General features: G+C 38.1%; 1 protein-coding gene across 4 annotated transcripts; it reads right to left on the bottom strand.

Annotated features, from left to right (window-relative positions):
• Positions 1–1,204: 1,204 nt before the first annotated feature.
• Positions 1,205–18,041, bottom strand: btbd16 (BTB (POZ) domain containing 16). 4 transcript variants are annotated; one of them, XM_034029937.3, is made up of 18 exons: positions 17,920–18,041; positions 16,675–16,889; positions 15,606–15,666; positions 15,134–15,293; positions 13,849–13,951; positions 13,198–13,280; positions 12,877–13,005; positions 12,544–12,714; positions 12,041–12,155; positions 11,606–11,675; positions 10,978–11,108; positions 10,243–10,362; positions 8,448–8,539; positions 6,881–6,963; positions 5,914–5,991; positions 4,863–4,964; positions 3,071–3,259; positions 1,205–2,063 (listed from the first exon to the last, which is right to left on the bottom strand). In XM_034029937.3, exons 2-18 carry the CDS (start codon positions 16,782–16,784, stop codon positions 1,995–1,997), a joined length of 1,866 nt encoding a protein of 621 aa, XP_033885828.3. In that variant the 5' UTR covers positions 16,785–16,889; positions 17,920–18,041; the 3' UTR covers positions 1,205–1,994. The 4 variants fall into 4 exon arrangements, with proteins under 4 accessions (XP_033885828.3, XP_033885827.3, XP_033885826.3 ...); XM_034029936.3 differs by having other exon boundaries at positions 16,675–16,892; positions 17,920–18,031; XM_034029935.3 differs by lacking the exon at positions 17,920–18,041 and having other exon boundaries at positions 16,675–17,701.
• Positions 18,042–18,125: the final 84 nt, after the last annotated feature.

The raw sequence follows: 18,125 nt of genomic DNA, 5'->3' as shown, positions 1-18,125 counted from the left end.
GCTAATCCCAGGAGTAAACAGTAAAAGCTATGGGAACAGGTTAAAATAATTAAATCTCTGTGGTCTAGAAACTTTCTAGACCAGAGTTCTCAGTTTTCTCCTTGAACATTAAGCCACAGATATTTCAAATTGTGGAAACCAGTAAAGAGGTGGAGAGCAAGCATATGAACTAGAGCTTTAATCATTCCAGGATGTACAGATGCTCTAAAGATTAACAGAAATGAAGAGAATCTCTAAAAGAGTGTACACTTAACCACACAATTCATGAGTGCTTATTTTATGTATTTATTTTTTCCCCCAAAGCAACACAAATAGCTGGGATTCAAGTTTCCTACTTGGCACTGTGCCCATGTGAAAATATTGAAATGTGCGAGACCTTAAGATTTCACTGCTTCCTCTAACCCTAATTAGTACCCAAAAGAAAAAAACAAAAAAAACAAAACAATTGAAATTAAAATATATTATACTACATAAGTAAATCCAAGTAATCTAGCCTTGATAAACTGGTATATTGTATAAGCATATTTAGTATGTGCCAAGGTAGGATAGCAGGTGCCATAGATGGTTTCTATGTGTGTCTCCATGTCCAAAACTGGACAGATTATTGACGTTTCACAAGGAGCTGTTTCAAAGTGATGGTTCTCTAGAAAGTCTCTGAAGGAATTAAGCCCAGCATACACGAGGAAACATGTTTCTTCAAAACTTGAAGAGAAACTTTTTCAAGCAGCACGTGGTCATTCCTACTGCACACTTCAAAATGAATGAAAGCCTTATTGCACTGAGTGGTGCTGCACTTATAATTGCATTAAAACTTCGTAGAAGGTGCGGTTGGTTCAAAAGAAAAAAAGATGGTTTTATTAACCAAACATAAACCAAGAGCACCGGACTCATCAGCCCCTGCCTAAAGTTTTTCAAAACTTGATTTCACTTAAATCGCCTTAAAATCCCTGTCTACATCTTTGTTTCTGTTAAATATTTATAAACACTAATCTAGAGCAAGTTCTTTGAGAAGTGCTCACATAAATATTAATGTATGCTCCTCTCATCTGACTAACACCTGTAGTCCTGTCTTATTTTGTTATGCTAATTCTTATGAATGTTTCAGTTAAATAAATGTATGCTGGGCTTTAGAGGCAGTGGTCATTGACAAATGGTCACATCCAATTCAATTAACTTTTTAGCTAGAAGTTAAAAAAAAAAAAAAAAAAAAAAAAAGAGTCCCTGGCAATTCACCAATTAGAATTCCAAGCAATGCTTAATTTAATCTAATTAGCGCAGTTCACTGACTGCAGTTATATTTCAGTATGTTCGAAATTTAGCTGCACTACAATTTCATTGCAACAGCAGTCAATCCCATATAGTGAATCCTTTTACAGTTCACTTTAGTAACCACAAGATGTACCAAACAGGATTTATTTCTTCACAATGTATTGTCTTTTTGAGCTCTTCGTCATTTCTGGATTAGTTTTAGAACCAAAAGTGGCATATGGCAGAGAAAAACTGCAGAGAAATAAATTGTGCTGTGTAGTTCGACTGTCAGAATGTGCAGGTTTTAATGATGTCTAGTTGCAGTTACAATATACAGCAAAATCTGGTTTAAATGGTCACCAGAAAGTCTAACAACAAAGTATAAATCTACTGGCTGCTCACTGGAAGGGTTCTCAGAAATAGGGAGGGTGAAAGCAACTATGGTATAATGGCATACCAATGCAGATCATTCATCAAATCAGGACACAATCATGAGCTCACTGCATTGCAAATGGAGTTTCACACCCTCTATCAGCCACTTGTTTTCAGTGCAGGAAGCAGATCTGCATTCAAATACAGTAAACTCTACAAAGGTGTTTGTCACGTGACACAATGGTTTAATGAGGTGAAAGTCCAAGCTGCTGGCTCAGTAAGCACTTCTGTTTATCTTCAGCTCTCCCCTTGATGTTAAAGGTCTGTTTGTTCAGGGTTTGTCTCCCGCCCGCACACCTACTCCCGTCGAGTCTTCAGAATGATGGGAACACAAGCCCAAAAGTGACATAGATGGGAAGGCTCAGTCCCTTTACTATAAATATCTGAAGATTACATGAGAGAAAGAGAAAAACAATTATCAAGCTTTGTAACTAGACTAGACTCAATAGCATTTACTCATTCCTAATGCTACTACTACTAGTACTATTCATAATAATAATAATAATAATAATAATAATAATAATAATAATAATAATAATAAAGACCTCAAAAATAAAAAGATTCTCTCAGGTTAAAGTGGTAAACCAAAAGCCCTTCACTGTGGCTACAGCATTTCCACTCACTCCCCCCTTCCATAAAAATGAAAATATAAACATTTTAAAAACAGCAGGTGCCACTGAGTGTGAATGTGTTGGAGCCAGAGCTGCCATTCCACATGCACAGTATTTAATCCGGCCTCTCTCTGTATGTGGACTCTTAATTAGTATGCGCAGGCCCTGCCTTCGACAGAGACCTGACGTGACGAGCTTCCTTAGAGATGCCAGGATCTACCAGCCGCTCCCCCGTCTTGCTGTCCATAAGCCAGTGCTACTGAGTACAGATAATCCAGTTCACAAGCACCAGGGAATTGGACAATGGGATTTAGAAATGCAAGATAAAGCAAGGCCACAAGACACTGTTTCCAGAAATCCTCTCTCTAGCATTCCATCACTGCAGTTTGAAGGCCCTCTGGGTTTAACCCTTTCCTTCTTAAGCAGTCACTTATGGAAAATAACTGTGGCATATTTTTACCAAGCTGGTGCCTGACTAAAGAAACTGTAGTTTCATTAAACAGGATTTTTCCACTAGACACGACCAGTCATATATTAATTTTCTTTACACTTCAAATCACAGTCACGTTTTAGCAAGTCTTTATCATTTTTGAACTACACACCAATTCTAGTTTGCTGTAGGATCCCGTGGTTGATAAAGTAAGCACAGTAATGCACATGGAAGTATGGCAAACTATGGCAACTGCACAGTATCTGCCTGCCTAATTGCGATATAACCTTGCTGGGGTGGTAAATGTTTAAAATTTTTTTTTTTTTTTTTTTTAACTATTCCCCCTTACCTGGCTTTTGGCAGATTTCTTGGTGACACCAAATTCCTTGCTCAACACCCCAGTGCTAAATATCTGCCACTTTTCTTCCACCGTGGACTGGACCTTGATCTCGTATCGGATCTCTCGGCCCTGGAGCAGACTGAAGGGGTGTCTCTCACAGGCTCGGAATGACAAAGCGGGGTCATTGTACTTTAGCCTCTGTGTAATGGGAGTCAAATACAGAACATAAGAACATAAGAAAATGTCATGATAGGCTGGTTCCTAGTAGCTGATTGATCAAGTTGGGTCTTACAGGATCCCAACGATTCAGCATCAGCAACATGGCTAGGTAACCCATTCCATACCCTGGCCACTCTCTGTGTGTGAAGGACTGTCTCTGACCCTCTGTCCAATGTCTGACAGGGGATCATCAACATTTGTAGGGTGTGCATACTGTAGTTTAATTGAACTAGCTGGTTATAGCATGGTGTTATGTTAAACTACAGTTTAAATCAACATCTGACAATGTATCTGCAGTCTAATTATCCACCTTTGCCATTTGTCCTCATGTCCCATGGTAAAACAGGCATAACATGCAGGGAAGGCTTAGTCTGCAGGGCAAGAAGTGGACTGCATCATTTGACTTGAGAGGAGACGTAATGTAGATGTCATTTTTAGCCAGCTACTAATGTAAATTACCATATACACACCTGAGAGACTGAGAGACAGTCTGCTGAAGGTTTACAATATGCACACTGAATACATGTACAGTATTGGTATGCAAAGCAGTAAAGGGTTTAAACAATATGTTCAATCAAATTAAATGGAGCATGAAAGCTAAGTCATTAAATGATCAGATCTCGTTAAAGAAACACCTCTGTTATACAAGGTTTCTCAGGGGCCACTGCTAGGAATTTGTCGACCATTCACTTGCCCTGTGCATACAGCAATGTATTGCAACTCCAGTTAGCTAGTGCACTGCCACCTGATGTTGAAATAAGAAATAGCAGTTAAAGTATGTGTAGGGCCATAGTTTACTCGTCTTCAATTAACTTCAGTTTTTAAAAAGAGAAAACACCTACTGAATTTTCAAAGCTACAATCAGTAACATAATTGAAGTACTCAAAGTTTTTTGTTTCTCAGTTTAGCACATTACTGTTGAATTTTCATCTTTCAAACAATAAGAGTTAATTAAAGACTGGATAAATGCTCTGAAAATATGGCCCGCAATGTGATATGATTAAATGTATATTTCAGGGAGGGGGGGTCATATCTCATCCAAATTCATTCCCTCAATAGTTACTCCTGAAGAACGTAAGGTAAAATGGCCACATGCAATGAAATGCAATAGACATTGACACTTTCTTGTAGGGGCAAGTTGGAATACAAATCTAGACTGGAATGTACACAATGACAGATTTGGCCGTTTCTGTTCTTCATCAGACTTATAGCAAATTCTACAGCAGTTACCATAAAGTTTAAAGGCACGCATCTCATTTCAACCATATTGCCTTTTTGCTTTATTACTGCTTTTTCCATGTCAACCAGGGTTGACTGTCTAATACAAAGCATTACACAGAGTGGGGACATACCGAAGACACTGACAACTGCTGGTAGTACATAGAATATGACAGATACATAAATAGACAGACAGACAGGCCCACAGACAGACAGATAGATGATAGCTAGACAGCTAGATGGATAGAAAGTATCAATAGTATAACTTTACATTAAAATACTTGATTGTTCAGGGCACTATTTACTCTGTTAAAGATCCCAGCTGCCAATTACCAGCACCTGGCAGCTTACACTCTTACTGCACCTTCATGGAGAAGCTGTAGGTGGCGCTCTCCCTGTGTCTTGCAGCTTTCAGCTCGAAGAAGAACCCGTACAGTGAAATGGTCTCTGTGCGATACTGCGGCTCCTGTGAGGCAAAGACACTGAGGACAGGGTGCCAAACAGAGCTCCCAGACAGACCAGTACATGAGTTCCACACACTTTAACAAGATTTACTCAGCAGTTCCTTAATCAAAACAGTGCGTTTCTCCTGCAATAAATACTGAAGTGAGTTCAGTTACCAGTAAATAAATAATCAATTAGCCAAAAGGTATTATCAGCAGGGAATGGACGTGGAATTATCACATTAATGCATTTATACCATTATGGGTATCTCAAATTGACAGTATTTGTGCTGCCCTGTCAAAAAGCATATTATCAGAAATATACTATAAATAAGCCCTGTTTTCCACTGTGCTGTAATGGTGAAGTGTGACTTATTTATTTCGTAATTTATTTCGGGAGGTTTGGCAACAGGGCTTAGGTAGGAGAACAATCCAGGGCCCTATTCATAACACTAAGGACTGTTTTAAGGAATGTTTTGTTCAGGACTGTTTTTTTTTTTTTTTTTTTTTTTTTTTTAAAGATAATTTTCATTATAAATCAAGTTTGCAGTTCCGGAACCCTTTTCTCGGCTGTTTGAGAGAGGGTTAGAAGGTAGAAAGCACCATTTAATCTAAGAGAACGTTTTAAACACTTAAAAAAAAAAGCCCTTAAAACAGTACCCATTTATATCATTAGAGCCCCATATCACTTCAGCACTATCAGGTTCGTAATTCATGTTTTCTGCTTTTTTTTTCTTGTTTTTGGTTTATTTTTGAGACATTGGGGAAATCTGGGTTATTTGTTTCCCTTCGCATGGTATACTATGGTGCTTCCAGCCTCTTGTAGTGAGGACTAAGGCAGATTGCTAGCTTTTTGACCATTGGTTTATAGTTACATTTATTCGTTTTTAGAGAAAGCTTACTAGAATAAAGGGTCAGTTATAAAAAGAAAACAGTCTTGTTCACCAGGTGTGGGTTAACTTGTTTACGTACCCGGTCAATTAGCAGGCCAAACCGCATTGCCTGAGTGGAGAAGTCTGTGAAGTACGGCACATCCCCTCCACTCTGTAACTAAAACATTGAAGAGGAAGTTGTCAAAACACTGGAGTTAACTCTGCTTCACCTCAGAGCAGAGCCTTGCTCTTTTTAAATCATTTACATATTTAACTAAGTGAGACGCCTCTCCTTTTATATTTTCACTTTCTTTTTATTTTTTATTTTTGCAGCAGCAGTTAATGTAAATTTATTGCACTGGCCTCAAATGCTTTTTAAAGCTGCTTTAAATTGTAGCAGATGAAGACTTTTGACAGCGAGTCTGATTTAATATCTCACACTCTGCACATCATTTATATCATTATTATTTCCAGGAAATATTTTGAACCAGAATGTTAATTCAGTGGCTCATATTTGAACTTAAGTTATTTTTAGTTCAGTTCTGGTACTTAGTACATTTTACTTGTATAGTACAGGGTTTTTTTCATCTTTTACCCCCAAAGTGCAAAGGGCAGTAGAAAACAACACATAATGTAGTGAACACTGATCCACACATGAATACATACAATGGATGTGCTGTTGTGGCCAATGCTCTATTCATTTGAAGTTTTTTCCAGTTTACCTTTGATTCGAATGGTTTTTTTTTTTGTACTTATGACTTGTCACCACCTGGTGGACAAATGATGTTATGCTTGCCCGTAAAAACAAACAAACAAACAAACAAACAAAAAAAGAATATACATTTTACGAGAGGGTGAAGAGAGGCACGTCCAAAAATGCACAATCCTGTTTTGTTTCATGGAGCTCATTGCACTGTGTGTGTTAAGTGATGTTAATAAAGGGCTCAATAAAACCAGAATATAACGTTAAAGGATGTCAGTATTTAGATCTGTCCCTCTTCAGGTCAGTTCTATAGAACCCAATGCTGTGTAAACAGTACTAATCATTTTTAATGCTGCTGACTTACAGCGTAGTAATGCTTTGTGAAGAGCCGCAGTAGACTGGCTTGGGGCAGTACGTTGATCTGCTGTATCTCCTCCAGATGTGTGTCTGAAACACACACACACAAATATGAGTAAATCAATTACACAAAATGGAGGTGGTAAATGCATGTTATTTAGTAGCCCCCACGTTATTCAGATCTTAAGGAATTAATATATATAATCTTTATAGCTTTAGCTTGATGACCATTCATCATCCATACAGCTACTTTAGTGTACAGTAAATGTGCCGCTCTGTTCATGAAACGCACATGGGTTCTTTTTTCTTATACAGCACTTAGCAGCCCTATGCTGAGGATGTCTCTCACATCTGTCATTTCCCAGTGTTGGTTTTCATCTGAGTAATAAAGCCACATTATAGGATATCTCCCCCATACTACATTCTTTCTAAACTAATTCATCTGCGGTAGGTTGTGACACAGAACTCAATTTATACTTTGAGTTTGTTTGCAACTGGCTGCTGAAATGGCTATTGGCAGATAAAGAAAAAGTTTTTTTTTTTAATTTCAACTTGTGGACCACAGTGAAACGTGTGTATTTAGTTTGCTGTAGCACAGCTCAATGTCAATTACAATTATAAGACACATGACTGTAAGAATGTTTAAAGTACCCAAAGACAAAAACATCTGAGTATCTTTTTATCTGTATGTAGTGACACTTAAACTTTTCTTTGACAAACTTTCTCAGTGTCTTCAATCTCATTTCCCCCTAATCAATAGCTTTCCCCATCGGCATGATACTTTGTTTCTGTAGCAGGAACACGCCTATTACACTCAAGCACTTTTCAAAACATCTCTACAGTTAAACCACCTTTCGGGGATATAAATAAACTAGACGGTCAACAAGGACAGAAAACTATCCAGTGAAGTTCACCGAAGGCTAAAGTATGGAAGAATGTATTAAATGTGATTGTGGAACCCTGCAGCTTTAAGGGGGGGATATTCCATATTCCAGAATGACAGCACTGCATTAAAATAACACCAGGCTATAATAACATGGTTGAAGCCCAGCGTTTTAAAGAAAGCAGGGTCATTCCATATCCATGTATAGAAAACAGGCTGCAATAAACTGTGCTGTCATGAAGTAAAAATGCATTTTTCCAATTCAGCTTGCTGGAGAAATAATTGTGGAATGTATCCAGTATTACTGTTTGTTAAAAAAAAAATGCATATGAATTTAAAAGAAATTTGACTGCTTTCATTTTACTATTACTAATTATTACAGTACCGGTAATACAATGTTCAAAGCTAAAAGGTACTGAATCAGAAATCAGCACACAAATGACAGTTAACTTTGAAAGTCTGAAAAGGGGAGTCAAATCCATGAACGCCATGTAACAGAACTGCAGTATAATGAGGCATGAAGCACAGAGGGGTGGGTACATTTTCTTTTGTTAACTCCCTTGCTGTCTATATCTGTCTGATAGTGTAAGGTGACTGCAGTCAGCTGAGAGGCTGCACTCTATTGAATATAGCGTCTGGTTCTGACAGCAAGGGACAGTTGATCAAGGGTAGAGTGCAGTCTGCCACTTACTAGCTGTGATCCCGTGAAGGCGCAAGGACTGGAAGAGAGCCACATACTTCTGTCCCACATCTCTCTCAAGCAAGGCGCTTTTCTTGGGCAAGCTGGGGAAGACAAAGGGGGTTCTTTGGCCAGCAGAGAGCTATGTACTCCAACAATTTCCATTGGCCATGCTGCAACCCCAAAGCAGCGGATCTATTCTAATGATCTAAGCAGTGACAGATCTTAACACTCCTTTATATTGATCATGCAGAGATTTTCCATCAGGGGGGATATATTGACCCCTTGTTAACATCGTGAAGTTTGTGAAAAGGCTGGCTTTAAACATTTTAGTGAGTTGTGTGTCACTAAAATAGATCCCACTATAAAAAAGTGTTATACCTGCAATTAGAATGTAGATGGACTCACTGATCTGAACTAACTTTTATAAAAGCAGCCGACAGCAATGCAGATGAGGGCTGTTTTAAGAATGTATTTTTTTAAGGATTGTTTTTTCAAGTGTTTATAAATTAGAATAAACTAACAAACCCTCTCTAAAACAGCTAAAGGTTTCATGAACTACAAACTTGATTTAAATAATCAAAATGGTCTTTGAAAAAAAAAAAATCCTTAAAAATGTTAAAAATAAAAATAACTGCTGAGTAAAATCAAGCTGAAAATGTTTCATTTAACTTTTTGGTGACTAACAAGAAGTATCATGAGCTTCTCATTTCCCCCGAGGATGTCCAAAGTAGTTAGTGAAATGAATCAGCCCCCATCCCTGCTCAGTTCCCATCGCTGCAGATTCCAGTCTGTCAGAGTCACTTCATGTGGTGTGCTGACTCACACTATGCTCTGTCCCCTCACCATTGCAAAAACAACACACCATCTGTTAAAGGGCTGTACAAAAACTGGTTGGAAAGTGGGCTGTGTGTTCTGGTGGTTAAAGAAGAGGGGCTTGTAACCAGGAGGTCCCCGGTTCAAATCCCGGCTCACTCACTGTGTGACCTTGAGCAAGTGACTTAACATCCTTGTGATACGTCTTTTAGGTAAGACGTTGTTGTAAGTGACTTTGCAGGTGATGCATAGTTCACACAACCTAGTCTCTGTAAGTTGCCTTAGATAAAGGCATCTGCTAAATAAACAAATAATAATTAACAAAAATAATAATAATATATCAGATTGTATTTGATTTAGCAAAGTCTTGTGGCTAGACAACTTAGGTAACCAGAAATAATTACTTTGTTGCCAAGCAGGTTTTTTCAAACACTTCATGCATGTAAGGGGGCAGTGACTCTGTGGATAGAGTTGAGGACGGGGATTCTGAAGACACTGCATAGCTACTGAATCATTGAGTAAACAGCAGTTAAATTGTGTGTCTGCTTGACTTTGTTTCTATCTAGTTTTACCTTACAATTCTGATTGAGAATTGTGTTATGGGTGATGCACAAGGTAGTCAAACAGCAATTTATTTGCATAACTTGAGTAAAAAAGGAGTAGGGAGGCCAGTTATTCTGTACTAGTGTTTGTACAAATGCATTGAATGTCTGCTGCAGAAGTTTTTCATATTGCCTCCCAAATGCATACTGTCTCCACACATACAGCTACACCTTACATAGAAATGAGGCTCTATATATGCAATTTAAAGGCACCACACTGGCTCTGGGGATCACAGTCAGTTTAGATATGGGATGCATTGATCTGAAATAGACCAGTGTAGAGCTATACTAATCTGTTTACGGACTTCAAGAACCCAACTTGACTTTAAGGCAAATGCTAATTGGTTAATATCCTGCCTAACTTCACACACGTGTAGCAGCAGCTGTACCTGATGAAGTATGTTAAGATGGAGCTGTGTGATGGCATGATCTGGACTGTGGGGTTCAGCTGCAGGAAGACCCAGTACAGCACAGTTCTGTAGAGATGGTATTCACTGAACGTGAACAGTCTGCAAGGGGGAAACAATCACAGTTAAGAACCGTGGATTGCAAGTGAAATTGGGGTAGTTTAGTGCATTTTAATTACAGCTGAAGATTTCAATAATGCCATCATTACTGCAGTTTAACAAGAAGCAAGTAAGAACTATTAATGCTATTTCTTCCACTTTACCACTTTGTGCTCCCTCCCCCCATATATTAAACAAATACATTTATCCTTTGCATTTTTCCATGTTTTAGTATGAATGTTTCATATTACATAAGAGGGTGTTTATAAATTACTTAGCTACATCATACTGCTGTAGTGGAAAATTTACTTCAACTTCTACCTCAATAGACTTTTCCATGGCAGCAGCACACACATGCCAATTAACCTTATATAACCGGCATGTGCAATAGGTTGGCAAAATACTTCTACAGCACGGTACGTAATAACAAGTGTGTACAAGCAGTGTATAAAACTGCCATCTAATCGTACAGTACAGTTACTGTACATGTTAATTACAGTTCAAGGGGCTGACATTGCTGGCTTATCATTAAATTAAGCCACTTTATATTCTCCAGATACAGCCTTAAAATAATGCATAGTGTATATAAACCAAAAAGCATGCAAAAGAATGAAAGACCTGGTAGATTTGAGCAGTTTCTGCAGCAGGTCGTGTGGCAGGTTTCGCAGGTGTATTCCTGATTGGAGCTGCGGAACAAGGTTCAGCTCCAGCCACCTCTCACAGGCAGTCAACAGTGCCTCCTCCCTGTACTGAAGAGAAATGCAGTCGAGAAGCATTATTTACTTAATTATTGCATGTTCTGTAGGACTGTGACTGAGAATGAGATCAGAACACAAAAGGTAAGCAAGCAAAATGCATCAGCCAACAAACAAACAGCCCAGGTATGCAAGTAATAATAATAATAATAATAATAATAATAATCATAATAATACTGATCAAGGGAAAGAATGCCATGTGCTTCATTCCAAGTAGTGAATCACACATAGACAAAGTGGGATTACGTTTTTGATTCGTTGACCGTAGTCTTAGTGTGCAGCTAAATCAATGTGATTTGTTCTAAATTAAAAAAAAAACAGGAAGACTCCCTCTACTGTTCCAGTAGCAAAAGTGCAAGTGGTTTTTCTTTTATTTCCCTTCGTTTCAGTGCACATGTATCAGTTTCTGTGTCCCCTGGAAATGGAGTCCTGTGCCTGATGCTGTGTACTCACAGGAGGGCTGTCTCAGTGTTCACATCCAGTGATCTTACCTTACAAGCCATGTAGTGAAACTGACACACCGTGGATGTACTGATGCTGCTCATCATTAGAGATATGCACCTGTCAAAACAGACCACTGTGAATAAAGTTTCAGCTTTTTTGTGTGTACTTATTTTGTTTTATTAAATATTTTTTTCTCCTAGAATACAGACAAATAAAAATAGTAACACTTCAGTTTCATTTTTTTTAGTATTAAATATTTTGACAGTTCATAACAAGGACTAGCTGTTTTTTCACATTACCTGCATCAAACTTCATGTCATTTTATATAGTAATCATAAGGATTCTTACAAATGCCTAAGTTACATAATCTTATCCAACAGTATTGCCAGCTTGTTATTATTAATCAAAAGGTAGAGCTTTGACATTATTTACTGCTACACTTCCTATGCTGAACAAGGTACAGCAGATGGGCAGTGGCTTACCCCTGGAAAAGCGCTTGGAAGGCCAGCTCGGCTGCGGCAGCTAAAACCCCCGCTGCCTCCCTCACCTCTACCTCAGGCTTGGAGAAGTAGAGGTTCTGCAAGGCCACTGCCAGCGCTGAGGAACAGCAGAGCATTAGAGGTGTCAAATGTTAGTGAGATATAAGCAAAGAGTTCAGGCAGAGATAGAGACATTAAGACAGACAGACAGACAGACAGACAAATGGTTCTGCAGATTAATTGGGCTGTGAGTGCTTATGTTTCTGTTTTATCCTCTAAATACATCTATAAGTGTCATATGCTGTACATACAAGATCAAACTAATTTCTAAAGATCAAACTACGGTGTACTGCAAGAAGATACACCCATCACCACTTAACTCTGGAGCTTGATATTGATCAGCGTAAAATACATACCATTTTGTTTAGAACATCGGAGTATCAAACAAACACAAAATAAGGGAAATCATTTCACAAGGCACCAGTAAGTTAGAGCGGTGTGTTTACCATCTCTGGTAATGTCCGGGTCCTGGATATTGAGCTTCAGCACGACGGGTCTCCTGGTCTGGTGCAGCTGCCTGCCTGAGTTGGCTTTGTACCTCCCCCTAGAGGAACGCTGAGACAGGGGGCTGGCACACTTACTGTGGGGTTTGTCACTGCTGCTGAAATAATGGTAATCTGCAAGGACACCCATCGATAAAATAGAGAGAGAGAGAGGGAGATACACACTTACACACACATGCATACATACACACACACACGCATACATACACACACACATATGCATACATACACACACACGCATACATACAAACATACATACATATATAGAGTACTTACCTGGGCTGTTACTGACGGTTTTTCCTGTTTGTTTGTTGGCTGATGTGAACAGTTCAGTCAGTACTCTGGATTTTGTTAAATAAGGGCTATGCAGTTCCCAAAAACTGCCCAGACATTCAAGTACCACATCTGTAATGAAATATTATTATTATTATTATTATTATTATTATTATTATTATTATTATTATTATTATTATTATTATTTCCATTTATCAGTTCAGTAAATAAAAGCAAAATGTTTACAAGGAAACTTGTTTTTTCCCCCGGGTTAATCCTGTGTCATTGCTGTGCTTGTATTTACAAAGCTACTCTCTGACTGACCTATTTTTTGTGCCACTCTTCTGGAGTGATAGTGGAAAAGGTCTTCCGGAGTTATGGGTCTTGCCGAGCCAGGCAGTCTTACACTAACAGAGAACACAAAAGTCACTAGGAGTAGGAGATAATATGCTACAGAAAAGAATTTCAATCTGTATAACCTGGTAAAAACACTGTCAAAATATAACACTTTTGTAAATGAATAGGATACACATATTAAAAGCACTTTTGGAGTATATGAGATGTTAATCACATTGGTTCCATTCCGTAATCGAATCTTATTTGGCTCGATGGTCAGAAATAAAGTCTGGATTTTTTTAGCAATAATAAAATACCTGATTTTAAAACCCTTCTCCAGGAATGGAAATAAGACTCAATTTGCATAGCAGTTTGATCCATTCCTGGTTTTACTATGAGTTTAATAAGCTTGTTACCTATACACTGGGGCTAATCAAGCTTGTATTAAAACCTGGAATGGGTGAAACTGCTATGCAATAGGAGTCTTGTTTCCCTCCATGTTCTTGTTATCCCTTTATGACCTCCATTTCAAGAAGTATAATTCCATCCTGTATGTCAATCAGTCATTTATAATTCGCTGTCGAATGTTTTTAGCATTGTATAGGTGTAGCATTTAACACGGTAATACTGGTGCTGTACCATTGTTTGGTGCTTCTTGGTGCAGTGCTTCCACAAGATGGCACTGCAGGGCGAGGCACAGGGTCACAGAACACCTCTTCATGCACATACAAGGGGAAGTCAGCTGGAAGGTAAAAGAGGAGAGGATACACCTTGTTAAACATAAATAACCTGAGCCTAGAGATGCTCAGAAAATGGTGTCAGTCCATTCAAATAGACTAGGCGTGAGTTAATTGTCATTCTTCTCGTAACAATACAATACACACCATCTCTCTTGCGGGACTGTGAACCGAGCTGCTCCGACAATCATTCCTTACCGCCTTTTGACTGTGTTGGTATAATTTCTTTATCACAGCCCTGGGCTTATGGTATGCCCTTAGCAGTTTAACTTTGCTGTTCAGTGTCACCTGTACTTGAGATGAACTTGTTTAAGTTGGAATGAAATATTTGGATGTATAGTAACTGTTTGGAATGATTTTATTGTTGTATTGTTATTATAATTTATTGAGATAGAATACTTAGGTCTCTCTTTGTATTAATAATTACTAATAAACTAAACTTAGTGATTACTAATAAACTAAACTAAACTAACTCCACCAAAAATACACACCATATCTCTTGCTAGACTGCCAAATGTCTTTTTTGTTCTAACTTTTGATAACGGCATAAGGAATATAAACTTTGCTGATATCCATTAATATTAGTTTGAATGATGTTCTACCATTTTTAAAATGGACATGCCCAAAGGCTTACGCTCACCTTATTGAGTGATCTTATTGAGGAGGCCAACAATAGACAGTGGTCATTTTAGATTATTAAAATAGACCCCACTATGTCAGTTACTTGAAAGACAAAAACATTCTATACAGCTAAGGTCTATCTATATAAACTATTTTTCTGAAAGTCTACATACTATCGATTTGGTCAGTTTCTCCTATCGAGTGTCTTACTGGAGATGCTTGTTGGCAGATACCCCAGAGTCAGATCCTTAATAGCATGTCTCGCTTGTCACTTTCCTAAGTGCAGATTTCAAATAGCAGGCGTGCTTTGCTGGCACTGTCTTAGCATAACGCTCTTATGACAAAGACAAGTGTTGGCAGAGTAACAGCAGAATTCAGACTGTCACAGTGTGCCAGTAAGCACATAGCTTCACGGTGCAGATATCTGATGGCAGAGAGGTTCTACAATATGACACAATCCTTCTGGATAATAAAGACCACCCCCCCCCCCCACATCCTTTGCTTTCAGGACATGTGTCAAAACATTTTGTAGTGGTGAAGAACAATCAAACAGTTGTGCTGCATACCTGTCATAATTCTCTTCAAAGAGTTGTTAACTACTCCGGCCCTCACTGCTTTAAAGGCCTGGGACTTTCCTAGAAAATCACTGCCCAGTTGGTCTGGCAACTGCCAGCGGTTGGTGAGGCCTGCTTGCTTTCGTAGGCGGCACCTTCGCGAGCACGGGACCTGAAAATAAATGGTTTGGTTTCAGAAACCATGAATTATCTACCATTGCATATTATTATTATTATTATTATTATTATTATTATTATTATTATTATTATTATTATTATTATTATTATTATTATGTACTGTCTACACATGTCACCCCTCATGGCCCAAGACACCATGACAAAACCATAAAGCTTTTTGATCATTTGCATGCTGTGCTGAGATGCTGGGTGAAATGTCTTGCGTTCAGTGCTTATCGTACAGGCATGATGATTAAAAAAAACGAAAAAAAATTACCTCATCTAGTTATTTAACAAGACTACTTACTTTAACTTCCTCTTGAATAGCACTATCTTCAGTTGCTATATAAGGTGCTTTCATCAAATATCTGCAGGACAGGGGAAACAATGCTTTAGTATTACAGTATGTGTCGGGATTCTCAAAGCTATAATTTCAAAAGTCTTGTTTTGAATGTTTACAATACAGTTTAAAATATTGAGATACTAAAAGGGAAGAAAAGTGCTTGGGATCAAGGTGAATGACTGTCTCAGACAGCTACAGTGTGCTGTTCTTGTTGGAATTCTGTAAAGAGGCTATATTAAACGCATTGGACTGTCACACAGTTTCTGTAAAACAGGACAGCCTTCCCTGGTTATTTTAAATGGCTCAAAGAAAGCACAGGGGACTCTTAACAGGTGGCTTGCCTGCTCTGTAGCGTTGTATCTTCACAGATATTTACTAGAGAAATCAAAAGTGTAAATAAGGCACAAAAGTGTAGATGGATTCACTTTTTAAGAGCACAGTGTAGCATGGGAAAGTGGTGGGTTTTGAAATTGATGCTGTAAGAGGTATTGTCTATTATTATTATTTATTTCTTAGCAGACGCCCTTATCCAGGGCGACTTACAATTGTTACAAGCTATCACATTAATTTTACATACAATTACCCATTTATGCAGTATTATCACTAACATTTGTATTAACTGGAACAACAACAAATACTAATATTAATATTAATATAGTACTACTAGTAGAGGAGTATTAGATATATTAACTAATGTTAACCCTTTAAGGTACAAGGAACATATGTGTCTTACAAATAAAATGATGCTAACTTTTTTATTTTTGCAATGAGGTGCACGAAACAGGGCTTAAAAAGTGCTGACAGGTTGGATCTGGTTATCCAAATTGTCAATTTCCTCGTGATATTGAGTGACTCTCAAATATGCTTTAAGAACAAACCGTTTGAACAACCGCTCAGTTCCTTGTGTACCTAAGGGGTAGGCATAAAAAAAAAAAAAAAAAAAACATCTAATAATAATTAATTAATTAATTAATTAATTAATTAATTAATTAATTAATTAAACAACAAATTGGTAAAAACAATGAATACTTACCTAGGGTAGGTAGATGGTGATCTAAGATATCTCAGAGGTGGGACATGCGAAATATTTGGAATGAATGGTTCAGTGTTTGCACTCCCACCAATGGACAAAACCTGTGCCATGGTCGCCTCCAAACCAATAAACTCTTTGATCAACTCACAATTCCTGGAGCAGTTTTCTTTTGTTTCTAAAGAAAAATATCCCCCTGTTGATCGGCATATTAGGGCCTGCTGATAGATATGGATGTGTTAGCAAGCTGAAATTCAGAAATTGGTACAATTGGCTTGTTGAGCGCTGTGTTTACTTCGTAGATTACTTTTCTCAGAGTTAATCAATGTCACTCTTCTTGCTCTGTTCCGTCATCTCCCGCGGACTCTTGCTTTCTGTTACCCGGGAGACCAGGACTCGGTAGCCATGGAAACGTGAAATAGACTGGTTGGCAGGAGACAGGGGGTACTTTGCGAACTTCAGAACTGTCTTTGTTGAATAAAACTGAACCATACCAGTCTCCTTGAAAATCTAACCCCATGCACAAATAAAATACGCGTACATAAATAAACAGAACAGACAGTTGAATGTTGACAATATTAAACCTATTGTGAATATTACTTAAGGATTCCGGTACTGCATACGTCCTTATTCTGTTTAAATGTATATAACATGAGTTTACACATTGGAATTATACAAGTTAACATAACATGTTATACCTCCTTTCTGACCTTTATAAACAGATCTATATATACGGTCATTCCAAAAACTGCCGCAAGGTAGCAGCGCAGACCAGCTTTTAACAAAAATAAATAAATAAAAAAAATAAAAAATCAATTTTGTTTACTTGATTTACGGTGTACTTCAGCAGCAATGTAAAGCTATGTTGTCGTTTAAATGTGAATTACAAACCAAGCAATTTCCCTGTAATAAAGAACGGTCCCGTACATAGGGTTAGTTTTTATATTGATCCGTACATACGGTTATTATTGATGTTGTACTGAGCAGTACGAGCGTAAAGCGTGCTGGGAAATGTAGTTCGCCTCAGTTTAAACCCGTCAGGCGGCGTGTGACTCAAATACTGTACAAGGAATGCCAGAAAATTCCCGACAATATTTTTTTTGTCCAATTTAGAATGAAATAAATATATGAAATATACCACAAACACATCGTTGATTTGTTATTTAGTGACATCAATGATATATCTGGTATGTAGTCTGATACATTACAAATCAATGTATCCAACATTTATCAATGATCTAATATTACCTGATTTAGTCTTCATTATGTGCTAAGTTGACTGCAGTGTGGGCAGTCCTTCTGTAATAAATAGCTTAACGCTACTGCCAGAGCGTTGCATCTGTAGAAAAAATACAGATCCCAGAACACTTTGTACCTACGTGATGACGTATTTCCTTGACGCGTATCCCCCTCCGGACACCCCCTCCCCCCTCCCCCCTCCCCCCTCCCCCCTC

Source organism: Acipenser ruthenus, chromosome 13 (genome assembly GCF_902713425.1).
Source record: "Acipenser ruthenus chromosome 13, fAciRut3.2 maternal haplotype, whole genome shotgun sequence".
In the NCBI taxonomy this organism is placed as follows: domain Eukaryota; kingdom Metazoa; phylum Chordata; class Actinopteri; order Acipenseriformes; family Acipenseridae; genus Acipenser; species Acipenser ruthenus.
This window is presented reverse-complemented; position numbering and strand designations above follow the sequence as displayed.